The sequence below is a fragment of the Delphinapterus leucas genome, chromosome 1, assembly GCF_059928025.1.
Source record: "Delphinapterus leucas isolate spDelLeu-1000000601 "Yukka" chromosome 1, BTC_Dleu_Yukka2, whole genome shotgun sequence".
In the NCBI taxonomy this organism is placed as follows: Eukaryota; Metazoa; Chordata; class Mammalia; order Artiodactyla; family Monodontidae; genus Delphinapterus; species Delphinapterus leucas.
In genome coordinates, this window is record NC_143129.1 from 181224497 (window position 1) to 181237513 (window position 13017).

Below are 13017 nucleotides of genomic sequence, written 5' to 3' on the forward strand. Positions count from 1 at the left end.
ATAATAATAGCCACCACTTCCTAGAGCATTGTGAGGTTTAAATGATATAGCCCCAAAGCCTCAATAATTGAGTTCTTTATTATTTCTCTAACGAGTGTGTGACTTCCTGGATGGCAGGGATGAAGCCTCCTAAATCTCTTTTGTCTGAGCCCAGCTCACAGGGGCGCAGGGTGGCTCTCAGGGAACTTTTGATAAACACGCCTGGCCCAGGGGACCTGGTCCACCTTGAGAGTGCCCCTGTGTTCGTTCACAGGGGGTCTTCCGCCTGAAGCGAGGAGCCCTCCCTCGACACCTGCCTAGGCTGTGGGTATTTCCTGAGTGAAGTGTCATCTCAGTGAAAAACAGTGTCCCTGTGACAGCCTGTTGTTGCATAATCTGCCCACAACTCTCTGTGACTTCCTGACCGGGCAGCCCCAGGGGGGCCCCTTCCTGCCCTGGAAGGTGCCAGACCCCGTGCCCCTTCTCAGGGGAGGCCCAGCAAGAACTCTCTCAGCCTCAGTTTCCCCATCTGGGAAACTAGGGTGTTGGAGCTGATTATTTCAAAAGCCTTAAATGTTCTCGAATCAGACAGATTCTGGCCCTGTCCCACTCTGATTGCATGGATCCCTGAACGCACAGGTCGGGCCCCTGGTCCAGAGCTCACACTCCGGAGACAAACTTGGATTTGGTGATTTAGCTTCCTTGAGGCAACGTTGGGAACAATAAGAGTCGAATTATTGGGAGGAAGAAATAAGGCAATACGTGAAGTGTGGGGCACAGTGCCTGGCACCTAGTGAGATCTCAATATTCCCTGACACTCCTATTGAGGGGTGGGGGCTACATCCCCTCCCCTTGAAACTGGGCTCTGTGACTTCTTGACCGATAGTATGTGGCAAAAGTGATGCTGTGCCCCTTTCTGGGCTCCGATTTTATGAACCTGGTAGTTTCCACTTGTTACAGGGTTGTTTGCTCTAGGAACCCAGCCACCGTGATGTAAGGAAGTCCAAGCCGCTCCAGGAGAGGCCCATGAGAGAAACCCACAGCCAACCCCAGCTTGCGGCCATCTCAGAAGTGCGTTCTCCAGTGCCAGCTAGTACTGTGTGAGCAGAGATGAGCTGTCCCCTGCCAAGCCCAGGCCAAAGTGCAGACTTGTGAGCAAAATAACCACCCGTCGGTGTTTTAAGCCACTAAGTTTTGAAGTGACTCATGACGTAGCAGGAGATAACCAGGACAGTTAAGGTCAGTTACTAGCTGGTCAACACTTTTGAAAAACGGGGACCAGCAAGCTCATCTAGAAATATGGTCACTGTGATGTTAAGTGGTGATGTATGTAAGGTGTCTTGGCACTGAGTAAACTGCTAACAGATAATTTCCCTGCCCCTTATGCAGGATCAGCTACAGAATCTTGGGAACCCAGAGAAAAATGAAAACACAGGGCCCCTTGTTCAAAAATTATCGATTTTTCAGACAGCAACAGCAGAGCATTAAACCAAGCACGGCTCCTTCTAAGCTTGGGGCCCTGTGACTGTACAGGCCACATGCCCGTGAAGCTGCAAAGCCCTTTTCCTACAATATTCTTGTCTGATTATGGGGACCACTTTGGCTCTTGCAAAGCTGTCTTATAATAAGAACCCAAGTCTCTTACCACAGTTACTACTTTTTTTTTTTTTTTTTTTTTTTTTTTGCGGTACGCGGGCCTCTCACTGTTGTGGCCTCTCCCGTTGCGGAGCACAGGCCCCGGATGCGCAGGCTCAGCGGCCATGGCTCACGGGCCCAGCCGCTCCGCGGCATGTGGGATCTTCCCGGACTGGGGCACGAACCCGTGTCCCCTGCATCGGCAGGCGGACTGTCAACCACTGCGCCACCAGGGAAGCCCCACAATTACTTTTATTTTAACAACAGTTAAAAAAAGAAAGGAAGAATAAAAATTGGCAAGTAATCTTTACTGTTCCGTTGGACTAAAGAGTGATTCCCTGCATCAGGTCCCAGCGTATGGCTAGAGCTATCTCCACCACAGAGCACCAAGCTGGGCCTTAGGCAGACTGTGTACCTCTATGGGGCTCAGTTTTCCCATCTGTAAAATGGGGAGGCTTGCTCTTGACATGTCTCCCTTCCTGGAGACAGGTTCTCCAGCACACGTTCTCTGTCCTGCCTGTCCTCCCAGCCTTGTGTCAACCCTGACCTCAGAATCAGACCACTGTTAAGGAAAGCAGCTTCAAGAAACAAGGCTCTGACTAGGTCAGCTCTGTGTCCTTTCTGCCTGGTCAGAGGCATCAGAAAGCCACTTGATCTCAGGAAGGTTTTACCCAGCCTCTTGCAACCGTCCCTGCCTCCCCATAAAAGGGGAATAAATAAAATAAAATAAAATAATAAAATAAAATAAAATTGCCCTTCCTAAAGGAAGCTGGTCCAGAAGGCATAGTGCCAGTTGGTAACTGCGATGTAGACACAGCCCCAACCACAGAGGCAGCCAGAGTTGAAGTGTTGAATTCCAGCTCTGGCACTTCCAGGCTATGTGACAGTGGGTTGGTTTCTTAACCTCTCTGAGCCTCAATTCATAAAAGGGGGTACTGATACTCAGCCTATTTACCTTTCAGTTATTATTATGAAGCCCAAATATGCAAAGAACGTAGAAAGCCTTGGGCAATCTCTAAAGCTCATAAAATGCTACATATGATGAATATCATTTACTGAACAGGAAATATGCCCAGCACCAGGCCAAGCTCTTTACCTGTCTTACTGCTGAACCTCACAACCATCTTGGAAGATAATTATTACGTCCATTTTGAAGATCAGGAAACTGAAGTTAAAAGCGCTTTGAGAGCTTCACCTGAGGCCGTGTAGCTGGGAACTGCTTTGGCCTGGAGGTTGAACTCTAATGGGCCCATTCCTCCCCCTACATGGAAGCAGGGGTAATGAAATGGGACAGAGGCAGGTGCTGGAGGGCTAAGGAGGAAAGGGCAGGCCTCGATGCTAAAATGACCCACACCCCACACCAAAACACAAACGCCTCCAACCTCCAGGATCTTTTGGTTTGGTTTTTACTCTCCTGGAAGACACCCAAAGAAAGGGGAAACTGGACAGACTCCTCACTCCTGGTGGTGACATCAGATGAGGGCCCAGGGCTGCAATGCTAACCAGGAATGCAGTCTCAGCCCCCTGCCCTTTCTGAGAAAACACATCCAACAGCTTCCTGGCTACCAGCAACGGCTGCCTCTTTAGCCCAGCTTCCCTCTGAATTAGGTCAAAACGGCCTTCGCGGCCCCTGGTTTGCCTTTCCTGCCCATTGCTGAGATAATACCAGGATGTTTATTGTTCTAATAGGAGGAAAATAGATATAAAGAGACTGATGTTCTTACAATATTTATGATAAAATCTAAGTGCCTTACAACGGCCCATCAGGCCCTCCAGGATCTGGCCCAGCTGGCAGTCCCGCTCACCTCCCTTTCCTCTCTGCCCTGATCACTATGCTTCTACAAGGCGGTGTGCTTCCTGAACCCCAGGACCGGGAGCGCCCCACCTCAAGGCCTTGGCATTTGTGGTCCCCCTGCCTCCTGCTTTCTCGGCATGCTTGCGGGCCCCCACCTCGCCCACCCATCATGTCACTCATGCGGAGTGCAAGAAGCCCTCCCTGACCACCTGGCTAGAGTTGGCCCTGCCCTCCAGACTCTCTGCCACAGTCCCGAGTGGGGCCCTCTGGTAGCACAGAGCACGATCCCACTCAAGAATGACCTTGTTCACTGATCTGGTTATGCGGTCCCGGACGGGTGGGGTGCAGGAGCCCAGGATGGGCTCGGCCGGCTGCTCCCTAAGGCCCAAGGAGCTGCCCTTGAAGCTTTTGATATTCTCACTTTGGCTTCCAGTCAAGGGTACTGACGCATTAAAGTGTTCTTCTCTGGCCCTACCTGTGAATCCCTCCCCCGACCCATCCTGGCCCCAACACCTCCCACCCCACACTTCCCCCACTGTTACATGGTAGAGGACAGGGAGAGTCAAGGAAGGGCTGGAGGAGAGAAGGCACACAAGGAACTGCGGCCAGAGAGCTGCCTCTCATCTCTGCACAGATTTTCATTTCTGTTCAGCTCAACAAATCAGGTCCCAATGACCGTGGGACAGAGAGGATGCCAGAGACACCTTCTTTAGGCTCTCGTGGCTGGAGGGATGCGCTGCAGATTCAGGCCTTTGTCCTGTCTTAGGGATTGGCCCTGGCCTTAGAGATTCTAAGAACCTAGTGCAGTTTACAACCTACAAGACTGTCTTGGGAAACAATAGATTTTCTTTGAATGCGGTAGTTTCTGCAGGACGCTTATTACTTACTGTCACTCCCTGACTACAACTGTTCAGGAAAAGGGGTGTGCCGGTTCCTTAGAGCCTGGGAACTGCTACGCTGGGCAGCAGGGGCCTTGTCTGTCTGCCCACCTGGATGTCAGAACGACCAGAGGTTAAGGAGGGGTCCGTCATCACTGGGCAGGGAAATTCGCTCTGGTTCTCGGATCGACCATGTGACAGGCAGTGGCTGGTTCAATGGCCAGGCTGGTTGTGAGGTCTGGGTGTGGACTGGAGTCCTGGGGGTGGGATGGGAGAGGTCTCCTTCTTCCAGCCACCAGGGGAGACATAGTCAGAGCGGGGCTTCAGGCGGGCTGCCTGTGGTGGAATGCAGGCCCCAGACTGCCCCTGAGTTGTGACCAGTTGTGAAATAGAATCCATCTTTTATGGCAAGGCAAGAAAAATTTAAACATAAGAATTCTTCTCTGCCCTTTGGCCTCCCCTCTCCCCGCACTGTGCATTGTGTATCTGCATTATGCATTGACCAAACCTCCCCCATCTGCAGGAATACCCGCTCAGCCATAAAGAGCAGCATTCTCCCGGCATCAACAGGACAACTCCTGAAAAGATAGCATTCCTTCTTGATCCTATAAGGGGTCACATGACCCACTGCCACGGGCTTAGATCTGGATTACATAAACTGTCAATAATACGTCATTGAATGTACAGCCCTGTCTCAAAAAACTTCTATAAACTGTGTCTTGACTTCCAATGGGTAGAACCATTCTCAGAGCCTTCTGAGATGCTCTTCCCGGGTAATAAGCCTCAAATTTGGCTCGAATAAAAATTTCCAATTCTTTCTTAGATCGACTGATTAAGTTTTCATTGACACCAGGGAGGCAGGCTGGAGCCTCCCAGCTCAGGCTCCAAGCCCACGACTCACATTCACCCCCGGTCCTCTCTGGGCTACCGAAGGCTGGGGCATTCACGCTGCTACTTTGTGACTCCCTTTTCCCCAGCTGTGAGGCTGCTGGGCCCAGCCCGGAGGGAAGAAGGCCGTGGGGAGACCAGGGATGCCTCCTGCCAATAACCAAAGGGAGCCTTAGGACGAGAGTGCTTTATTCTGAGTAGCCTCAAAGGCCGGGCCTTGGACCAACCAGGGAGTGGGAGTTCCACAGGGACAGGGTCTGCCACCATCCACAGGGAAGAACCTCCAGCAGTGGGAAGGGCTGTCCCAGCAGGTAGGGGTCTCCCTGTCCCCAGAGGCTGGCAGCCTAGGTGTCTGGGGCAGAGAGGTAAAGGGGGAGCCGTTGTCTTGTGGGGAGAGAGATTGCTCGGACCCTTCTGCTCAGAGGTACTCAAATCTCAGGGAGAATTTCCTGAGCCTTATGATTGTTTTTTAAGGGAACTTATGAATTTTTAAAGGACCAAAGTTTTGTGAAGGGCCCTTGGGGGGTGGGGGTAGTGGCAGGAGGGAGCAAAGTCCTCACACTGTCCGGGCACAGGGGGTTTTGGTCATTGTCCGGACCACGTAAACTTCAGGTTCTGGTGTAAATGGTCTCTCACAGCATCCAGCCTCTCTCCAACTTTCCCCAAAACATCTGAGCGGTTTCAGAAACTACCCTGGTGAAGCCGGAGCCAGCCTCAACTTCCTCCAGAGACCAAGCAGGCTGGTGAGTAAACAGCAGCCTTCCCGGGGCTGGCTTCCAACGGGTAATTCCAGCAGTCTCCAGGCTGCCTGCAGCTCAGTGCCCCGGGCCTCATCTGCCCACACTCCCTTTCCAAGACCACTTGTTTGTTGCCATGAGTCTGAGAGCCCTGGGGAGAGCAGGAAGAAGCCCCAGGTCAGGGCACTTGACTCCTCTGTGTGAAACGTAAAAATCCTGAAGTCCAGACTGAACTACGAAACGCTCTTTCTTTTCCGGCAGAATGTCTGAGTGAAACCAAGTAGTTTTCTGACACCCACACCCCCATCATGGGTGCTGAGCAACCAGAGCCGAAGGCAGGGCCTGGCACCACCAGGATCTGTGCACGTGGCAGATCTGGGGAAGACGCATCTTTGGTGGCCCGGGACAGAGCACAAGGTGCCCACAGAGTGGGTAAGGACCCAAGAAGGGCCCACAGTTCCCCTTCTCCATGCGGGGAGGGAGCCCCCCTGGGCGAAGCAGAGCAGGCCCTTCTCCAGGCAGCAGCTGGGTGGGCAGGGTCTCCGGCCAGGCAGGGGCACCACGGCTGCAAAGAATCTGCAGGTCTCTGGGTCCCGAGAGGCCTCCTGCTGCGGGAACAGTGATGTGCGCTGGGCCCTGGGCCCACCGTGGAGGCTGCAGAACAGGGAAGGGCTGGCAGCAGCAGAATGCAGGGTGCCCAGGCCCTGCTGGCTGGCTGTTGCCCCAACACACAGCGCTGTTCAGATCCAGCCCCTTGGTTGTCTCTGCCACACAGGTCCGGGCTCCCCAGGCTCTGGGTTGGGGGGCAGCTGGGTGGGGAGGCAGGTACAGACGAGCAGAACCTCCTGCGTTGATAGGCTGGGTCTACCGCTGGATGCTGGAACCTCACCTCAGGCCAGATGGGCCTCTGCCACCAGGTTGGTGTTACCAGCTTGGTGCCACCAGGGTCACCGTGGCCTCCCAGAGGCACCCAGCTGCCCTCTCAGCCCCAGCCCAGGCCAGGCCTCATTTCCCAGAGGCGGTCGTGGGCAAGGGGTCCTCCTTCCCTTCCTCCTCCACCGAGAACATAACGTCCCCACAGCTGCCCGCCAGTGGTTCCGTCTCCTGCTCTGGGTAGTGGGGGGCATGGTCCACCTCCAGATCCTCCTCGAACTCGGGCCCTGCCAGCCCCACCGGGCCCTGGCCCTCAGGCACCTTGGCCTTCACGGTCCCCACAATCACGGTGTCAGCCTTCATGATGTAGATGTTCTCTGCAAGGCAAAAGGGTGGGGGAGATGAGACAAGAGCTCCAGCTGGATGGAAGCAAGGAGGCAGAGGAGGGTCCCAGTCCCAGCTCTGCCACTTCTGCTGTGTGGCCTCAGGCAGATGGCACAGCCTCTCTGATACACAGTAGGCCCCGCCGACTTCACAGGTATCCTGAGGCTCAAAGGAGATAAAACAGCTAGGAACTGTGTGCTGAGGGGTTAAGGACTGGCCCACGTATAGGAAGTGCTTGTGATTTTCCCTACACTTCTGCCAAGATGGGGTAGAAGAGAAGACAACGGGGTTAGGAGAGAAAGGAAGCCGTGGGGAGAAATTGGAGAATGACATGGACACCAATAGCACCAGTGAACACTCGCAGAGTTTAGCCGGATGCCGTTCCAGATGCTTTTCACACATTAGCTCCTGAATCCTCACGTCACTTCCACAAGGTAGATAGTCTATCGTGATCCCCATTTACAGATAAAGAATCTGGAGCCCAGGGATGTTAAATGACCTGCCCAAGGTCACCAGGCAGTTAGTAGAAATCCCCAAAGAAACTCCACCCTGCCCAGCCGCCCTTTCAGTTCATATCCACACGCCTAAAGCAGAAACCTGGGGCGGGGGCCGGGTGGTGGTGGCAAGGGGACAGCAACATGTCCTGGTTTGCCTGAGTTGCTCCTACTGGCTTTAGTATTGAAAGTTCCACATCCCAGGAACCTCTTCAGTCTGGGCAAACCCAGACATGGTCACACCCTGCAGAAACCTCAACCCTGTTAATAATCACCAACAGCCTATGATCTGGACAGCTTTGCAGGGGCTGGTATAGCTTGACGTTTATTGCTTATTGCCATGTGCCTGCCTAGCACATGGGGCTGCTTGTGTGGCTCGCGTGGATGAAAAAGCAGCCCAGCCTGTTAGAGGCATGATCCCCCACGGTCTGCTGACCACCTGCTACTAGGGCTTTGGAGTCTCAGGGGAGCTAAGTAAGGTGCCCAAGAAGCTGGGACGTGGGGAGCCTGGCCTTCACCCAGGTCAGCTAACTCCAAACAGCAGCAGCCCAGCTTCTGATGGCCTTGAGCTCAGGGCAGGGTGCGAGCTCCCAGCCGCTCAGCCCTGGAACTCTCTCTGGAGTCCGAATGGGGAAGCTCAAGAGGGAACTTGAGTGCTAGGGTGGGGCAGGGAGCTCGGGATCCCTGCCTCTCTGAGGAACCCAGTTATGCCCCTCCGATTCAGGAACCCCCCAGAGATTCTGGGGGCCCCCACATGCTCAACGCCATTGCATAATGCCAGTTCTTCTGTTTTGGTCTTTAATACTTCCAGGATAGAGAGAAGTGTTCAAAATAGCAGTGAGAACTAGAGGGAAGGCTCCAAGCGTGAAACAAGCTATGGGCTGGGAGCCCCCCCTACACCCCAAAAGAGAGAGCGTGGCCTCAAGCCACATACCCTCCATCAAGACCTGCAGGTCCTTTGCCCTGGGAACCTGACCAAAAGGGCTGGCAAAAGATGGGAGCCAGTGATGGTGAGGGACAGGGGACCCCAGGAGGTGACAGAGAACACAGAGGAGGCCGCACAGTGCTAGAGGAGATGAGACAGACAGACAGACAGACAGGAGTAGGGGTGTGGAAGAAGAGGGGTAAGTTTGTCCAGGGAGAAGCAGGCAAGGCTGGGGGCCAGGCTGTGATCCCCTCACATTCCTCGGGTCCTGATTCCTCTAGCTCTTATCCCCCATCACAGGGCTGCCCACTCCCAAGTTGGGAGAGGAGGGTCTTCCAGAAGTTGCTTGGATTCCTGCCCCACCCAGGGCTCCAGAATCCAAGGAAGTTGTCCTGGACGGGGAGGGGGATGAAGATGAGGGGAAGGGGCTCCCCCTGCCCGGTGCCCAGGGGTAGAGGGGTAAAGTGCAACCAGAGTTTGGTCCCCTTGGGAACTGTACAAGGGGGTACTCCTCTCGGGAGGTGTCAGGAGAACAAAGGGCTCACCATCTCTTGAATGTCCCAAGAGAATCTCCAACCTGCTTACCAGCCAGGCTTACAGGCCAGGCTGCCCAAGCCCCAGCCCACCTGGGAGCCTGGTGCCTCCCTCCCCCTTCCCCCGCAAACACTCCCAGAGCCCCAGCCCTGTGGCTCCAGGCACTGCACTCAGCATTGACTCAACTGTTCAAATTAGGACTTCTTAGGAAATTTGCAGGAGATGCTTTCAGTGGTATTTCCCAAAATACATTCTTTTCCAGTAAAACTTGCTGAAAGCTACAATTCCAAAAGTTTCAGTTTGGTGCTAAGGGTTCTGCCCTAAAGAGTTCTATCCACCAATCCCTGCCACACAAATGTGTAGGACGATCACAAATGCCTCTTTGGAATTATCTCAGTGATGGTTAACCCTCCAAAGACAGAGTTGGAGCCAATTAAGGCCCTGCCTCCGGGGAGCTAACAGCCAAGTGGATGGGGGTGGGGGTGGGGAAGGAGGCTGCAAACACACACTGCTGGGTGCTTAGGACACTAGGAGGGGAGGCCTGGGCTCTGGGGCCACACAGCACAGGGGCGTCTCCTAGACGGGAGAGTGGAGAGGGCAGGGAGGGCTTCCTGGAGGAGGAGGCAAATAAACAGGGTCCTCAGGACATCGAGAATTAACTAGATTCAAGGAGGTGGAGTTGGCTGTTTCAGGTGAGAAAGCAGCGCCCCCGGAGCTCAGAAGTGAGAAAGGGCTCCGGTGATTAGGAAACTGACATTGAGTGGGAGGAAGGAGCAGACCCGTGGGGTGGGGAGGCTGGCAAGCCTGGTGGGGAGGAGGCAGCTTAAATGCCAGAATAAGAAGCCTGGAATTCACCCTGCAGGTACCAGGGACCCCCTGGAGGGCTTCAAGCAGGGGTGTAATATGGGCAGGTAACCATTTTGGTAGAAACGTTCTGGTTGTAGCAGGGTGGAGAGGAGGGGGAGAGAGGCAAGGAGGCCTTCGGGAACGGAAGTTTCGTCCTGGCTGGAGGGTGGCTACAGTTCGGGGCGCGCTGGCCTCCGGGTTCCACTGCAGGGTACTGATGCGGACAGACCGGGGGTTTCGGAGCCTGCAGCCATGCTGCCACTTGGTAGCTGTGTGACTGGGAAAATCACTTCTCTCCCCTGAACCGCTGTTTCCCCAGTTGGAAAAAGGAGGGAAAGACCCCATCCTCGGAAGGCTGTGTGACAAGAGGTGACGAGCGTGCCATGCCCAAATGCGTCAGCCGAGCGGCAGCTCTTACTTCCCTGATGCCTCCCTCCATAGCCCTCAGGGGCCCTTCGTTGGGGGCTGGGCTGGCGGTTACTTTCCCTCTAATCAGAGCAGGCACCAGGCAGGGGGAGCCCCACCCCCCAGGACGACTTCATGCACATCATTTCACGAATTTTCACGATGGGCTCCGTGAAGGCAGAACTCCTGCTATCCCTATTTTACAGAAATTTACACTGGGATGAAGAGGCGGAGGCAGCTGCTCCATACCCCCTGAGAGTGGCTTAACTCCTCCACAGAAATTGTCTCCTACTCATGAGGGCCAGTGGAGGAACCCCTGCCTCTTCCTTGCTGGGCCTTCCGTCCTCAGGGTCTCTAGTCCCCGCTGGGGGCTCAGGGCCCATCTCTCCTGCCCCTGAGCACCCCTGGACCCCCCAAACAGGCCGACTCACCAATCCTGTTGTTGGTGTGCTCCGTGGTCCCTCGGGGCTCAGGAAGGTCCATGGAGGTGGAGGGGCTGCTGGCTGGGTTGGCCTCCAACAGCTGCAGGCTCTCCAGGTTGGGGCAGGTCTCCACAGCTGGGGGGCTCGTTAACCCCTGCTCCTCAAGGCCAGGCTCTGCCACCGATGCCCTCCTGATCAGCTGCAGTGGGCACAGAGGAAATGGCGCTGACGCAGGATGCCCCAACCTCCCCCAGTCTCTGAGCTGGGGAACCCCCGTTTCTTCATCTCCATAGACCCCAATGAGTCTCCCTCTCTGCTTTAAGCCGTCATGCGCTACCCTGGGCTTCTCAGCCTTGATAGCCTGACATACCTGAGTGTGGGACCCTGTGAAGTCACGTTGTTTTTAACTTGCACTAAATAATGATACTGTCAGCATTGCATACGATGCTTACCACGTGCGTGGCCCTTGACATGTGTTAATCCTTAACAACCACTCTACAAGGTGGCTAATATTAGCACCCTCCCCATTTTACAGATCAGGAAACTGAGGCACAGAAGAGTCAAGTAGGGGCTTCCCTGGTGGCGCAGTGGTTGAGAATCTGCCTGCTAATGCAGGGGACATGGGTTCGAGCCCTGGTCTGGGAAGATCCCACATGCCGCAGAGCAACTAAGCCCGTGTGCCACAGCTACTGAGCCCGCATACCTAGAGTCCGTGCTCCACAACAAGAGAAGCCACCGCAGTGAGAAGCCCGCACACCGCAAAGAAGAGTAGCCCCCACTTGTCACAACTAGAGAAAGCCCTCGCACAGAAACGAAGACCCAACACAGCAGAAATAAATAAAAATTAATAAACTCCTACCCCCAACATCTAAAAAAAAAAGAAGAGTCAAGTAACTTGCTCAGCGTTAGTTGGTAAGTGTCCGGCCAATGCTTGAACCCCACCCAGTATCTCGCTTTGGAATCCATGCACGTTAGCCCCAGTCTACAGGTATCAGCTCCAGGCCCACCCCAACTCCCCTGCTCCTGGGACAGCAGCCTTTTATGATCACACTAATGTATTCTAAAAACAGTTATGTCTCAGGAAAATGTCGGTTTCGTTTTTCACTTTTCTGTAAGTGCCAAGGAGAAGTGCTCTTGTAAAATGTTCTAATGTAAATACCATTTACCTTCAGCCTTCAAAAGGGAATGAGTTTGAGTGAGGCAGAAAGTATAGCTACATAATCTTGAGTATTCTTTTTTTTTTTAATTTATTTATTCATTTTATTTTTGGCCGCACTGGGTCTTCGTTGCTGCGTGCGGGCTTTCTCTAGTTGTGGTGAGCGGGGCCTACTCTTCGTTGAAGTGCGTGGGCTTCTCATTGTGGTGGCTTCTCTTGTTGCAGAGCACGGGCTCTAGGCACGCAGGCTTCAGTAGTTGTGGCACGAGGGCTCAGTAGTTGTGGCTTGCAGGCTCTAGAGCGCAGGCTCAGTAGTTGTGGCGCACGGGCTTAGTTGCTCTGCAGCACGTGGGATCTTCCTGGACCAGGGCTCGAAACCGTGTCCCCTGCATTAGCAGGTGGATTCTTAACCACTGCGCCACCAGGGAAGTCCCCTGAATATTCTTTTAAAACAATTTGAAGTCCAAAAGACGGCATTCTTGAACATGTTACTATTGATGCTTTGGCCCACATGGCCAAAAGATATTTGATTATCTTATAAATCGTTAAATACCTTTTCATGAAATTTCTTGGCCTCATAACAGCAACCTGTCTGACCCAAGCATGTCTAAATGTGACCTCCCATGATTTGAACTTGAACTTGTATTGTGGTTCCATCTATTTTGTTTAAAGATAAAGGATGGAAACCGTTCTCATGTACGAAAATTTGAGTTAAAAGAAAATAACAGGGCTTCCCTGGTGGCGCAGTGGTTGAGAGTCCGCCTGCCGATGCAGGGGACGCGGGTTCGTGCCCCGGTCCGGGAGGATCCCACATGCCGCGGAGCGGCTGGGCCCATGAGCCATGGCCGCTGAGCCTGCGCATCCGGAGCCTGTGCTCCACAACGGGAGAGGCCACAACAGTGAGAGGCCCGCGTACCGCAAAAAAAAAAAAAAAAAAAAAAAAAGAAAGTAACAGAGAACTGTTAAGTGGAAAAGAAAAAAAGTGGGCGAACCATACACACCTGAGACCCAGCCCATATGGTGTGCTTTGTCCTGCTCCGCCCCTCAGCTGTGGAGGGCAGTGCCC

At 53.8% G+C, this 13017-nt stretch overlaps 1 protein-coding gene across 3 annotated transcripts in view; it reads right to left on the minus strand.

The window, feature by feature from the left end:
- Positions 1–3000: 3000 nt before the first annotated feature.
- The window catches only part of TNFRSF8 (TNF receptor superfamily member 8), a 69011-nt gene continuing 58994 nt past the window's right edge, over positions 3001–13017 (minus strand). For 2 of the 3 annotated variants that reach the window (XM_022598698.2, XM_089901058.1), the window contains exons 14-15: positions 10805–10994; positions 3001–7162 (exon numbers count right to left, since the gene is read on the minus strand). In XM_022598698.2, coding sequence (XP_022454406.2) covers positions 6918–7162; positions 10805–10994 — 435 coding nt within the window. In that variant the 3' untranslated portion in view covers positions 3001–6917. The remainder of the gene's footprint in view (positions 7163–10804; positions 10995–13017) is intronic. The other variant, XM_089901050.1, reaches the window with a different exon arrangement.